General features: G+C 41.2%; 1 protein-coding gene across 12 annotated transcripts in view; it reads left to right on the top strand.

Annotated features, from left to right (window-relative positions):
* myo3b (myosin IIIB) overlaps positions 1 to 13,366 on the top strand; it is a 61,650-nt gene that overhangs the window by 40,439 nt on the left and 7,845 nt on the right. For 11 of the 12 annotated variants that reach the window (XM_069533025.1, XM_069533030.1, XM_069533029.1 and 8 more), the window contains 5 exons: positions 135 to 297; positions 768 to 848; positions 2,289 to 2,385; positions 3,742 to 3,796; positions 4,697 to 4,820. In XM_069533025.1, coding sequence (XP_069389126.1) covers positions 135 to 297; positions 768 to 848; positions 2,289 to 2,385; positions 3,742 to 3,796; positions 4,697 to 4,820 — 520 coding nt within the window. Of the gene's footprint in view, positions 1 to 134; positions 298 to 767; positions 849 to 2,288; positions 2,386 to 3,741; positions 3,797 to 4,696; positions 4,821 to 5,689; positions 5,744 to 13,366 lie in introns of those variants that run through there. The other variant, XM_069533035.1, reaches the window with a different exon arrangement.

Genomic DNA, 13,366 nt, shown 5'->3' with positions numbered 1-13,366 from the left:
TGCATAATTTTATATAAGAAAAAGAAAACATACAATAATACAAACAGAAAGGCTGTTGAACTGTCTAATCCAGTTAATGCAGTTCAAATAATTAAATACTAGGAAGTTCTTACCTGGTCTGAATGTCCTGTCAGGTGTTTCTGAGGTACTACCATGTGGAGCAGCTCAACCTGCTGCTGCGGGAGGTGATCGCTCGGGTTGTGGTGTTGCAAGCGTACACTAAAGGCTGGCTGGGCGCCCGACGTTACCGAAAACAGAAGAAGAAGAGAAACCACGGTGCCATCATCATCCAGTCAGGTACACTGGAGAGAGAATTATTCTGATGTGTATAAAAAAAATATACAACATGGAGGAATACATTCTTTTTTATCTTGTAACAATTAAACAGGTGCCAATTCAAAGTGATTCTGACTATATTGGTTTCTTAACGACCTGGAGTCTATTATGCACCAGTGAGTCTTCATAAAAGAGATGAGTTTGATAACCACAGCTTGACCTGCGAGGGTTAAGAGCAATGCTTCAGAGCAGACAATAAGACCTCAGAGAGTTCAAAGGGATCCATCCCTCTGCCACCTGGTTTAGCAGTGTTTTGAAGTGGGATCTTGTGTAGTATATGCCGTCTATTTTGTTTCACAGAGGTAGGTCAGCAATCTCTCTCTTTCTCACACACACACACACACACACACACACACACACACACACACACACACACACACACACACACACACATATACACACACATACACTGTCTCTTTCTCTCTCTCTAGCCTGGAGGGGCTACGTTGCTCGGCAGAACCTCAAGCAAATAAAGAAGGAGCGCGGAGAGGCCGCTGTCCGCATACAGTCAGGTAATAAACTGTTTATATTTTCCTCTGAAGCTCTTCATACAAATGTAGGCCTCTGGAATTTTCTCATGTACTGTGGACCCGTGTCCGGTGGAAAAATTAATCCCATTTTTTCCTACGTTTTCAAAAGGAGAAAAGGGATAAAGGCACAAAAACCTTGCATCTTTGTGAAACACCTTTTTGATCTCAATGAGTGGCCCACGAAACAGTAATAATTAATTAATAATGCATAAAGGAAAGCTTTTGAAAGTTTGGGCAGCATTTGGTCCCCATGTTTCAGGAGAACAGTGCATACTGAGATCCTTCTTTTCCTTTCATCTCTTTCCCAGTAAAGGCAAGAGAGGGGCTTATCCCTTCTGTTTCCTCACGACTTCCTCTCTCAAATTCCTGGCCTATTACACAGCTCTCACATACCAGAAACAAGATGCCTTTTTATACTGTCAACCTTTTCATCTGAAATGTAAATTAATTCTTACTCAGTGTGCCTTGACGAAGATCAAAGTGGGCACATTAACCTTCCCGGGTCCCCCCCCCCCTCCACTCCCTCCTTGGAGCCTCTCACTGGAGGACAGGGGAGGGTGCCAAAAGGGGCAGGGGAGAGGAGGGCAGAAGGAGGAGATTTGGCATTGTTTCCCCTGGCTTCCCTAAGGGCTGCCCTCATCTGGCACATGGAGCATTTCGGTCGCCTGCACACCTTGTGTAAATGTCCTCCATTAAAGCCCTTGTAAATAACGCTGCAGAATGGGTAAACATGGTTTTCGGTGTGAGGAAAGCCTCTCCGTCGTCGCCGCTGTCTTTCTCTTTAGAAAAGTGTTTGTGTGTGGCCGCCGGGGTTTGTTGGATGGGTGGGGTGTAGGGGGGGTGGGCCTGAACCTGACATAAGTGGGGCCTCAGCCCCCCGGCAGAGCACTCCAGCACATTCACATTGTGTGTTCTCTGCAGCTTATAGCCTTTGAGGTGGACTGCATTTGCATTCTGAAAATAAACAGATGCCTTTCAAATGCATGAGCCTGGTGGCTTCTCAGATCTCAGCGGGGCCTGGGGGACATGCTCACCATCGATCAGATTAGACCATGCAAAATAGAACCACGGCTCAACAATGTACTTGAGCTTTCCTTTCCTGTGCATATAATTTTACAAGAAAAACACAAAGCCAGTTGACGGAGTAAATCAGTGGGCTCCATTTACCATCCATCTCACTTCAGTATGTTTCAATAATCATGCTGTTTTCCTACTGCTGCTCCTTGTGTAGTCACTAAACACATTTCTCCAAGTGAATGCATTGTTTTTAATGCAAAACTGTCGTAACACTTTGATAGAAATTGTTTTTCACTTGATAACTGCCCCAGTGGACTATACCAATGTAGTTGGAATGTATTACAGAGAGAGGACAATGGTTCTCTGACCATGTGAAAGCATGTCTGACGTATATTTTCTGTGCAGCTTACAGGGGCCATCGGGTGCGTCGCGACCGTGGACCCCAAAGGCACAGATGTCAGCCCGAGGCTGGCAGAAAGACCACCGAGGAGGAGCATACGAGGTGAACTTTGACATCTCTTGCCCTTCAGGGTCTGTGCTCATCAAAACCATGTTTTCCTGCAGTTTGATTTTTTTCCCCTTTCAGACAGTAGTCTTCAAACACAAATGAAAATGAGACCGTTAGAGACAACTTATTAAACAAGAGGTCTGACACACCGTCACTCATCTCCAGCTCTGTTGGACGGATTCCTTTCACCCCATAATGTATTGTTGTTTCAAGCAGCAGAGAAAGCTCCTCCCTGCGCGCCACCTTCTCAGTTTTATAAATGTAATAAATATCTTTCCACCAGATTGCACACTTGTCTGACCACAAACGGGGCTGGGTGCTTCGCTGGTCTCCAGATGTACGAGCTGAGAACTTTGTGTTTATTCAGCATATGGGCAGGCCAGTCATTAAGAAAGTATGTGCTAAGCAGGAGAGCAGCCACCGACCAAACAGCAGCACACGTGGTGTCGATGGAGGCTTTTAGCAGAAACGCAGCACCGCAACTCAAACATATCAGTTCATTACAAATCCCTTAATATAAGTTATTCTTGGATGATTCTGTGTTATGAGAATCAAAGAATGCTGGGAAATTACAATAAGGACGAATTCACTGAGGATGAGAATGATGTTTAAAAGGCTGTTGATGTCTTGAAAACCACTCACATGTTAAGAAATTGCTTTCAAATCTTGGGCGACTTTAAAAACTCTCAAATACTAGATTTACACATCTGAAAATGTTATGCTCCTTATATACTCAAACCAAGCGCAGCCTCATCAGGGAGTTTTCTCTCCATGTTTACAATCATATTCCTTGGTGAGAAACACTTCAAACCTCCACTTAACAATTCTGTTTAATCAGTGTTGGAATCTCTCCATATAGATTTATTTTGACATGATCTGGCCCATTTTCCTCCTGTAAGATCTATGTTCTCACCTACATGCTGTTCTTTTCCCTTTTGATATCCCTCCTCACTGCCACGCATGAATTCTGCGTTTTGCATCCAAAGAGCGGAGCCTCCAGTTGCATCACTGAGTCCAAACTGGAAGAGTGTTTTTTTTTTCTAGACTCGGAGCGTGACTGTGACTGGTGTGCACCTTTGTGTTTGCAGATGTTGTTGTGTTTGTGTTTTAAATAATTAAATAACAATGAGTGATCACACAGAAACAAACCCCTGTCTCGATCTCTGCAAATTGCATAATCATGAACTAAGGCTGTTTTTTTACCACTAAACAAGGAGATAAATATAAATCACCCCTACTATTGTTAATACTGTCTGAACAGTTATCAATATGTAAATATCATAACTATAATGTATGTTGTTTAATGATATTTATGTTCATTGTACCTAAAGATGATTCTTAATTTCACAGGTCTATCAGCCCGAAGAGTAAAGAGTCACATGCAGATCACATACACAGAGGAAATGTAAGTAACCATGTATAAATTAGCTTTGTCTTGCACGCCTGACTTTAGCCATGTATGTAAAAATGCTGCTCCTTTTTAAAAAAAAAAAAAAAAAAAGCAGCTTTAACCCAGATTATTCTTTGGGAATTTTTGAGTCCTTGAGACAAAAGAGTTGTCTTGCTCCAACCTCCATCTCAGCAGAGAAGACAGGGTGGTACGGGAGCGAGAGAATCAAAAGGCTGGAAATTCACGGCTGAGAATAAATGCCCGCTCTTCCCTGAGGTGATTTGTCTTTGCGCTCCTCTTTCTACAGATGTTAGACCCCTTTTTTAGTAAAGACCTGAGGTTCTTTGGTAGCACTTTGATATCCTGCTCGGATTCAATATGTGAAATAGAAGAGCCACTCCGTGACTTGGAGCACATCACAGTCTTTGAAGTCTGATCCAATTTTTGCTGCTCACCATTTGATGTTGAAAGGATGAAATGAGGAAAATGTACAGTTTTTGCCAGTAACTCTGCTGAGCATATGTAAGATTAAAAAAGCAAAATCCTTTGGAGGATGTACTTAGAAATGTTAAGCAGATTAATACTTTCCTATAGCTCTTTTATTCAAAGATAAAATTAAATATGAGAGGAAGTCTGTATGTGCTGTTTTTTAACCTCACAATTAAGTCAGTGTGTTGCTGTTTGCTAGGAGGTAGGGTTACTAAAGGGGGATATGCAATTGCATTAGCATTTGATTAACATTGCAAAGCACATTAATGGGTGTGAGTGCCAAATTGTAAATTGTAAATAAATGAATACAGCATCTACATGACTAAATTGAAAAAAATTACAGAGCCTGCTTCAACTTGTGTCTATTTATCCAGTTCTTTTCATTGACATTGCTCTTCTGGGTGTGTTTACGCCTCCTCTTTCAAGGTTGGCCCCGACAGCCGAGACAGACAAGTGAAAGACTTCAAGAGAGACAAAGGCAGAGCGGAAGACAGTGTAACGAAGCCTTGCAGGGAGACAGCTAGGCTGCAAGACATGCAGTGTAAACAAGGTAAGCCCGAGCGCAGAGCTGGCGGGTGCAGGTAATTACACAAAGAGACAGCAGAAATCCCGCTTTAATGGATAAAGTGCCATTTTTAATACGGGACCCCTTTCAACCTTTCATCCCAGCCAATCCCCTGCTGCCATTCTTTGTTGACAGCACAGGGAGAGAAGTATTATGGGTGATCATTTCTGTGGTATTTTAATAACCCGGGTCAGCTCATCATAAACGTCTCATGGCAAGTGGTGGGGGGGCTCTTTGGAAGTGGCACGAGCACTTCAAAGCTTTCGTTCTCCTGCACGGTGAGTCCTTCACTAAGGATCTCATCAGTGACTCTTAATAGACCTGCACAGTAACGGTGACAAGAAAATACACAAACCATGATTTGTTGAACATATGTTTGGTTTGCTTTTTGCCCCAGGCGATGAATTACATTAATTCCCGCCTGCCTGGAAGGCTGAGTGGGTGGCTGCGCAGGGGGCCTCCGATTACGGCCGTCACCCACCACTAGGGTAGCCTGGGTAATGGGGGCCTGGCCCTTCATTAATGTTATTAGAGGGGGTATGAGGTAAGAGACGGAGGTGGAATAGCGTTTAGCGGCACGGCAGAGAGATTACGGGGATTAGACATGATAATGTAACACAGACAGGGCTCTCCAGCGGGCCCGGGATTAGTGTCAGCACGCCACAGCAGGTCTGGGTTAGATAGCGGCTAATTCGGTAATGCTGCATACAGGTGACCTCCGCTCCCAGGCATCACTGCTGCTGAAGGGAGGCAGTGTTTGATGAATTTATAATGTCAGAGTGATTATGTGAGTCGCAGTCAATGCTGGTTACAAGGGCCTTTTGCTCTAATGTGTGTTTTGTCCTGCGTTACAGGAGCTTCCATTACCTTGGAACACAAAGCTTTGAAATAACAGAAGGACTTTCTGGTTTGTATTATTACTCTGCTGCTTGAAATCTAAAAATTAGGATATAGTTTCATTTTATGTATAAAAGATACACCTTTCATGTACATTATACTTCAAATGTGTTCAAATATACAGTATTTAACTTATATCATATGGAAAATGATACTGTATGTAACATAGTACTTAACTTCATCATCTAATGCACCAGTTATAAAGAGATGTGTACTCGCTGTTTTCTAGTGCAGGGATGTAACTAAGTCCATTTACCTTGTTACTGTACTTAAGTACATTTTTCATGTATCTGTACTTCACATAAGTAGATTTATGTTCAGGTACTTTTCACTTTCACTCCACTACATATATCAGATAATAATTGTACTTTCTACTCCACTACATTCTCACAATTCATTGTGATTTTCATGTTTTTAAAATCAATCAATAAGGAGAGGGGAATTGGTCCACTGATCCAATCAGAGCAGGCATTAGACTCTGCCTCCTTCAATGAAAGTAAAGCACACTTCATCACACATCACAGATACTTATTAGCTAAGTGCCCCCCATGACCATATTTAAAAGAGATATATGACAGAATCTGTACTATTCTCGTATAAATCAGAATATATAGTAGGCCTAGTTAATGATGTAGTAGATTATTGCAATTGGGAATACTTTTAATACTTAAAGTATATTTAAAAGTAAGTTCTAATTTACTTTTACTCAAGTAGAAAAGGTAATGTGATACTTTTCCTCCATGCCGCACCTTTAGTGTGGATATGAGTTACGAGCAGTTTTACAACTCAGATTGTTAAACTTGAAGGATTTTTTATGGGTCAGAAAAAGTAAAAGTATCCAGTTTTGACAGGGAAAAAGCAAAAATATGAAAAATGTCGTTTATTTCATCCTAAGTACCAAGAGTGTTTCAATTTGTTTCCAGAATCAATCAAGTTGTTTCAAGAGTTTTCTCATTACAAGTTCCAAGCGGACATGAGGGGAGGCTCCCAACTCCCAGTTTTTGAGGTGGCAACCTAATGCAACCTAAGACCTTTCTAATTCAGACTTATTTGCAGCATTTATTGCAAGAAGTCCGATACGTGGCTTTGAGCATGTTCATTCATACCAAGCATCACATCTTTCAGTCCAGGTTCATTCTATTATATATATTCTATATTCTAAAAAATCCTCTTCTCCTTCCGATATGGGCTTCACTGACTCTTAAGATTTTTTCTGTGGTGAGCACACAGATTTTCAGGTATTCATTGCACCCCGTTCCTGCCGCGATTATTAAGTTCTGCTTGTGGCTGCGACTTCTTTCAGGAAACCCCATTTGAATACGTTGAGGGAGGCCACGGTGGCTCAGGCACCCAGGGCACACTTTGATCCCTGCAGATCTGAGGCCCCTTTTTTTCATCCCGAGATTGAACAAGTCATGGAAGCCTTGCCCTGCCAGATGTTAGGAGACCAGACTCCTTCCTGCGTCTCATCCTGCTGTCGCCTCTGGTGATCGCATCGGGTTCTTTTTCGGGGCTGGAGCTCGACCTGGAGTGTTTCAGGACACCAGTGGAGAAAAACAGAAAATTAGCCATGGAAATTGAATTACCCCACCCCTCCAGAATCAGTCGCACACACTCCGCACCCTGCTCCCATTAATGCCAAAACACCGGGGCGTGACCTGGAAGCTCTCAGTGTATTTGACGGATGTTGGGTCTTTTCTGAGTGATTTACCAAAGCCTAGTGTTGCAAGTGACAAGATTATCAGTATTTTTCTTCAATATATGAAACAAAGCACAGCACATGACTTTGAGAGATATCAGTTTTACTGTGTATCTGACATCAGGCGAGGAGACTAGTCTTACTCTTTAGCCAAATACCCGCAGTGCTGCCTTTTATAGTGTGAAGAGAGCATTAAAGCACTTTGTACTCCAGGCATTCTCAGACGTCTGAAGCACCAACCTTTGATTTCTAGTGTTTTGTCAGTTAAAAAGTTCCGTAGTCGTGTAAGCTGCATGTTCAAAAAAACCATGTCACCTCTCATCACCTGTCTCCATAGCCTGAATATTAATACAACATATTTATAAATGAGTCACAGAGGCGTGTGCTGAAAGAAAGCTTTTGGTAGCAAGCGGCAGATATGATCAGAGCGCTGCTTATGCTCCTCAGCGTGGTAAACAGGATGGTGCCGAGGATCAGTCAGAGCTGACTTTATGGTTTATGAAAACTGAGCTACTTATGTTAACAGGCTTTTTGAAGATTATAGTTGTGGTAAACATACATGTCAAGAGAGAGACATGTGATAAAATGGAGCCACAACACAGAGACCAATTACCTCTGCACTCTGGAAGATGGTTAACCTGTTCTAAGGGATGAGATGAGGAGGTGAAAGAAAAGAATGGTTGAAGTTTACATTGAATTATCGTTTATAGTCATGTCCTACCAGTGCATAACATGGTGCAGTCAATAAGAATTGATTTTGTTTGCTGCCCGGAGTTGTCCCTGTGCTTTATAGCCACAGCTGGAGAGCTTATTGGGAATGTGGACCACTCTGAGGTCAAACCCACACCCACCAGTATATCTCACTTTCGACTCTTGTTCCCTCCCTCACCTCTTAAAACGTCTTCCCACATGTTCCGCGAGGTTCGCAGTCACCAGGTGCTGCTCCACCCCACCGCCACCACCACCACCACCAAAGCGGCAGCATCACTGTATCAACATGCATCTGCCAGACAAATGATCCACCCTCTCCATGTACTCTAGACAAATACTCTCCCTCCCTCTCGCTGTCTCTCAACCTCCTGATTTATCTGTCTGTCTCCGCGTATCTCCGCAACTCAACCGGATGCCTTCAGTTTTAGGCAAATTACAGGCTCGCTGAAGCGGCAGAGGAGATTTGGAGGGGATAGGAAAAGACTCAACTTAACGGAAGGAGTTGCCTCTGTCTGACGCTACCTACGTAATCCTCTTAATGTCAGTGGGAGTAGTTAACAGGATGTACTTCCAAACTACTCATCATCACAATTCCAACAGAATAATCTCCTCAGACATGAAATCAAGGTGGAAGATGATGCTCCAAGTTCTCTGTTATTTCGCACATGTGGATTGAGTCATTTGATTTAGTTCAACAAAGTTTTTCCAAACACACAAAATCGTATTACTTTATTTTTGTTGACAGAATTTTATATTGGGGTAAAAAATATTTTATCTCACTCAGAAGCTTAATGCCGCTAGTTTGCATATTTTAATCCATTTTTGGCCTGGTTTCCTTGTCATTCTTGTCTCCCTCCTCGCTACTTACTTTTTACTCATCCTGCAAGGTCACAGTTACATGTATTATTTCTCTGACAAATGATTGACTTCCACAAAGTTGAGAGATTTCTTTTTTTCCCCTCCACTCAACATTTCTTTAGGAGTCAAGGTTCCGAATCTGCTGTCAGGCCAAATGATTGATTTCAGTGTGAAAAATTACTTGTAAGTAACAACATCCTCCACTCGCAATAGTGAAAACAGATGCGGGAAGGACTCCTTTTTCCGAATTATCTGTAGGACTTGACCAGCATGTCCTGTAATTTAAAACACATGAGTTGCTTTATAAGTATGATGTTCAAAATGACGAGAGCGGTAATGCTTCTCTGGAACCCTGGAAACTTCTGGAAATTCTCTTCGACTGCAGATATCTGTTTAGGGTCTTTGTTTGCAACTGACAAGTAATGTCTGTGTGTGTGTTCATGTTCATGTTTGTATGTGTGTGTCTGGGTTTATGTGCCCATGTGTGTGTGTGTGTGTGTGTGTGTGAGTGTGTGAGTGTGAGAGAAGAGGCGGTTGTGAGTTAAAGAGAGGGGTCTGGGTTGCACATGCCTCATTTAGACATCAAAGCGCTCTGATGATGATTTTTCCTTATAATCCATGCCTTTTGGTGCCTCTGCTCCCTCCATCTGAATAAACAAAGCCCAAGTGGTTCTCTGTGGTCTGGGAGAGTCAGGTGATTGCGGCACGTGATTTGGGAAGTAAATCGATACACATCTAATTTATTCGAGAGGAGAGACCAAAATCCCTCTTTTATGTTGTTTCTGAGGAGCATTCAGATTTTTCAAGGGATTTCAAAGTGGCATTTAGAGATGTAATATGAGTCATCTGGTGCTCTTTGAAAATGAAAGAAATACCTATCTCAGAATTCCAGATCTTTTATATCTCAAGAAGCAAACTTGTACAATGTGTAAGTCTCTCACCGAGAAGAGCAAACTGTGCTTGGCTTTCTTTTGAAAAGGGAGAAATCAATATTGCATGAACCACACAGCCTCTGTATTCCCAGTCGACCATTATTCCTCCCCACCCCAAAACAGCAGACGTTACCCACGATCATTTAGCGAACCCCCAGCGTGAGCCACTGTCTGACCCCTTCCCAGCTCTGCCTTTCCATGTCAAAGCCGTGCTCCCCTGCCAGAAGCCACTTTGGCTGCCTCCCTGCCTGTAATATATCTGCAGGAGCAGCATTCCTCTGGGGCTGGCCTGGATCAAATGGCAGTGATTTCCCAAACAGAGGCACAGAGATGGGAGGCTTGACCCATCCTCTGATCTGCTACACGCTCTAATAGCTGCAGGTCAGGATGGATAAATGGTGATGTTGAACTCCCGTGGGTTATGTTCTGGGCTCCAGATCTGAAGCAGGATGTGGGATCCAACAGATTTAGGCCTGAATGATTTTTAGACGAACATCAAATTGTGTTTTTCTCAACTAATACCATGATTTAAATTGTAATTATTTTCTATAAACTTAACTGCAGGCCTGCGTTGTACATTTTACTAAATGTTGCTTAACACTGAACAATAAAATAAAATTATGTATAATTATTAATAATGTAAATGATAAGATAATAATGCTAACATCTCTACTCTGCAGTTACGACAGACGTTAAGTCACTAAAATCAATGTGAGACAATCTCAATCCATGAGACTTCCCTCTGTTGTTTATTGTCAACAGCACAAAGTCTATACAGCCATGGCAGCAGCTCTGTGAGGTTATATTTAGACAGCTTTGATCTAAATTCTTGTCAGCATGCTCACAGTGACAATACTGGTTTAAAAGGTACAACACATTTACCATCCTTGAGCTATCTTGAGTTAGCATGCTAACATTTGCTTATTAGCACTAAAGATTCTCTCATATCTGAATATTGTCTTTTTTGCAGGTATTTGAATATAAAATGTAGATCCCAACAAGTAACATTTCAACAGGATGATGGGGCTAGAAAAATCATGGCATCTCCCAAAAAATATTACAGTTCATCTCGAGGGGAACATGAATATGTGAACCAAATTTCATGGCACTGTATCTAAGAATTATGGAGACATTTCACTCAAAACCATCAATGTTTTAAGGTTGTTGGAGCTAAATTTCAGCATAGAGATCCTCCTGTGCTACACATGTTATTATTACCGAAATAGACTGGATATAACATTTGGACCCAGAGTTTGCGCAGTAGCAATCGCTGGATGGAGCCGTGACATTTCAATCTCTCCAATATACATTTTGACCAATAATAAGTTAGCATTTGCACAAACATCAGCGCGAACTACCTAAAATGACACAAACCATCTTTAAGAGAAATTTGTCTGTTGTGCACTTTGGCTTTTCAATTTGGTCCATGATCCATCCTTTAACATTGAGGAGGCAGGGTTTATGTCCTTGACTGCAGCCAGCCACTAGAGGGCGATCAAAACGCCCTGGCTTCACTTTTGAGGAACTGTCATGACGTCCATCTTTGTATACAGTCTATACAACAAACACATCGTGAAAATACTAACAAGATATTAGCCAAGACTTTGGCCAACTCACAGAATTAATTCTAATTTTAGAAATGTTTAAGCTACAATAAAGCCAGTGATCAGCTTGAACTTTATTTATTTAAATCATTACTTGTTTTCATATTTGTGGAATTCATTTTTATAAAGATAAAACAAATGCTTGTTTAAAACACAAGCAGGCTCTCAGACTGTTTTACAGTACAATACAGTTCTGAAACTTTGTCCAAGGCCGTCAGAATTCATTATTTGTGATTGAGTGCTTTGATGCAATTTCAGGGGAATAAAACATTTGCTTAACAAACCCATTTTCTGCATCATTAGCCAGACATTGTCCTACATACTGACATTATTTTGTTTTTATTAAAAAAGTAAGTTACAAATGTTTATTTGTGCTGGTTTACTTAATCTGTTAACCTGTGATGCAGATACAATGGCTCTTTCAGGTTTCATGTTGTCGAGTTTATCTCAATGTAACATCTAAAGATTAAACATTATTTTGATGCAGCCACACCGAGCTACTTGAAATAAACTGAGCTGTTTCTTCCTCAGCCATTTTATTACAGCTACATGAGCTCCATCCAAATATCCTCAAATACTCAGGGGTAGCAGGGATTCAGACAGTGGCTGGTTAGCACCTCTGAGGCATGGAGAGATAAGATTCACGGTAAAAGTTGGCTAATATCTCTGAACTGACAGGAACTTTCTGGGCATTTAAGGAGTGTGACTTTAGTAAACCTGTGCTGGTTTGAATAACATCAAGAAAACCGAGGAAAGATGGGGGGGCTGAGGAGAGGGGCCTGCTCTTTGATGTATAGGATTGAGATGTGATGAGGTCTGTTCAAAGTGAGTACAAAGTAGTGTTAAGATGGAAAAAGCAAATGCAGCTTTAGTCAAGGTAGAGAAGCCGGGGTAGTGAGAGATGATGAAGAAATGTCCTGTCTCAACAAGATGAAACGTTATCTGACATTAAATATATATGCTTCCTTGTAAAGGTGGCTCAGCTATAAAGCACACTTTTGTAAGTGAATTCAAAGAATGTGGTAAGCCTTCATAATTTACTTATGTTTGAAAAATCGAAATTATTGTCTATCTTTAGCAAGACATTATCAATAACATTTCACTGTCTGTGCTTTGATAATTAATTAATTCTTCAGATTTCATTCACACAGTTTTAATAAAAAATAGGGGAAAACAACTTAACGTAGCCATAGAGGAGTCGTTCAATGGTTGGGAATGTGAATGTGTGCAGAGGTAACGAGGTGAAGATCAACTCTCAGGAGTCACCAATCATACCAGAGTTATCAAATCACAAGATGAGTCTTGTGTTTCTGGGTCCAATATGTCAAATGGAGATAGGACTTCTCTGTCCATACATTTTAATGTGGTATATAAAAGGCAAAATCAAAAACATTTAAAAATGGCTCTTGACTCATACGGGTCGAGCATAGCATAGAGACTGGAAAAACGGAAGTGTCTCTAGCCAAGTTCTGTCTCAACATCCAACACATTTAAATACACTCTATAGTTTAATGAGAAAATTAGCTAATGTCTAATGAAGCTATAACCAACATGATTGTCTAATCTTAGCATAGAGACTGGAAAAAGGAAGGTGTAGCTATAGGTTAGATTATACAAATGAAAGATCATATAGTGTGGCTGATAGATTGATGGTTTTACTTTTGGACATAGCAAGGTTATTTCTCTATGCAAAGCTAAGGTAACCACGTGTTGTTTGTGGCTTCATGTAAGATATAAGTAGATTTTTTTTCATCAAACTCTGAATTGTTTTATTTCAAGAACCTTTGGTTGATTTTACATCATGCAAGTGTTTGACCAGCACTTTATTGA

The sequence above is a fragment of the Paralichthys olivaceus genome, chromosome 10 (genome assembly GCF_024713975.1).
Source record: "Paralichthys olivaceus isolate ysfri-2021 chromosome 10, ASM2471397v2, whole genome shotgun sequence".
NCBI lineage: Eukaryota > Metazoa > Chordata > Actinopteri > Pleuronectiformes > Paralichthyidae > Paralichthys > Paralichthys olivaceus.
Note: the sequence above shows the minus strand (reverse complement) of the source record. Positions and strands in the feature narration are given on the sequence as shown.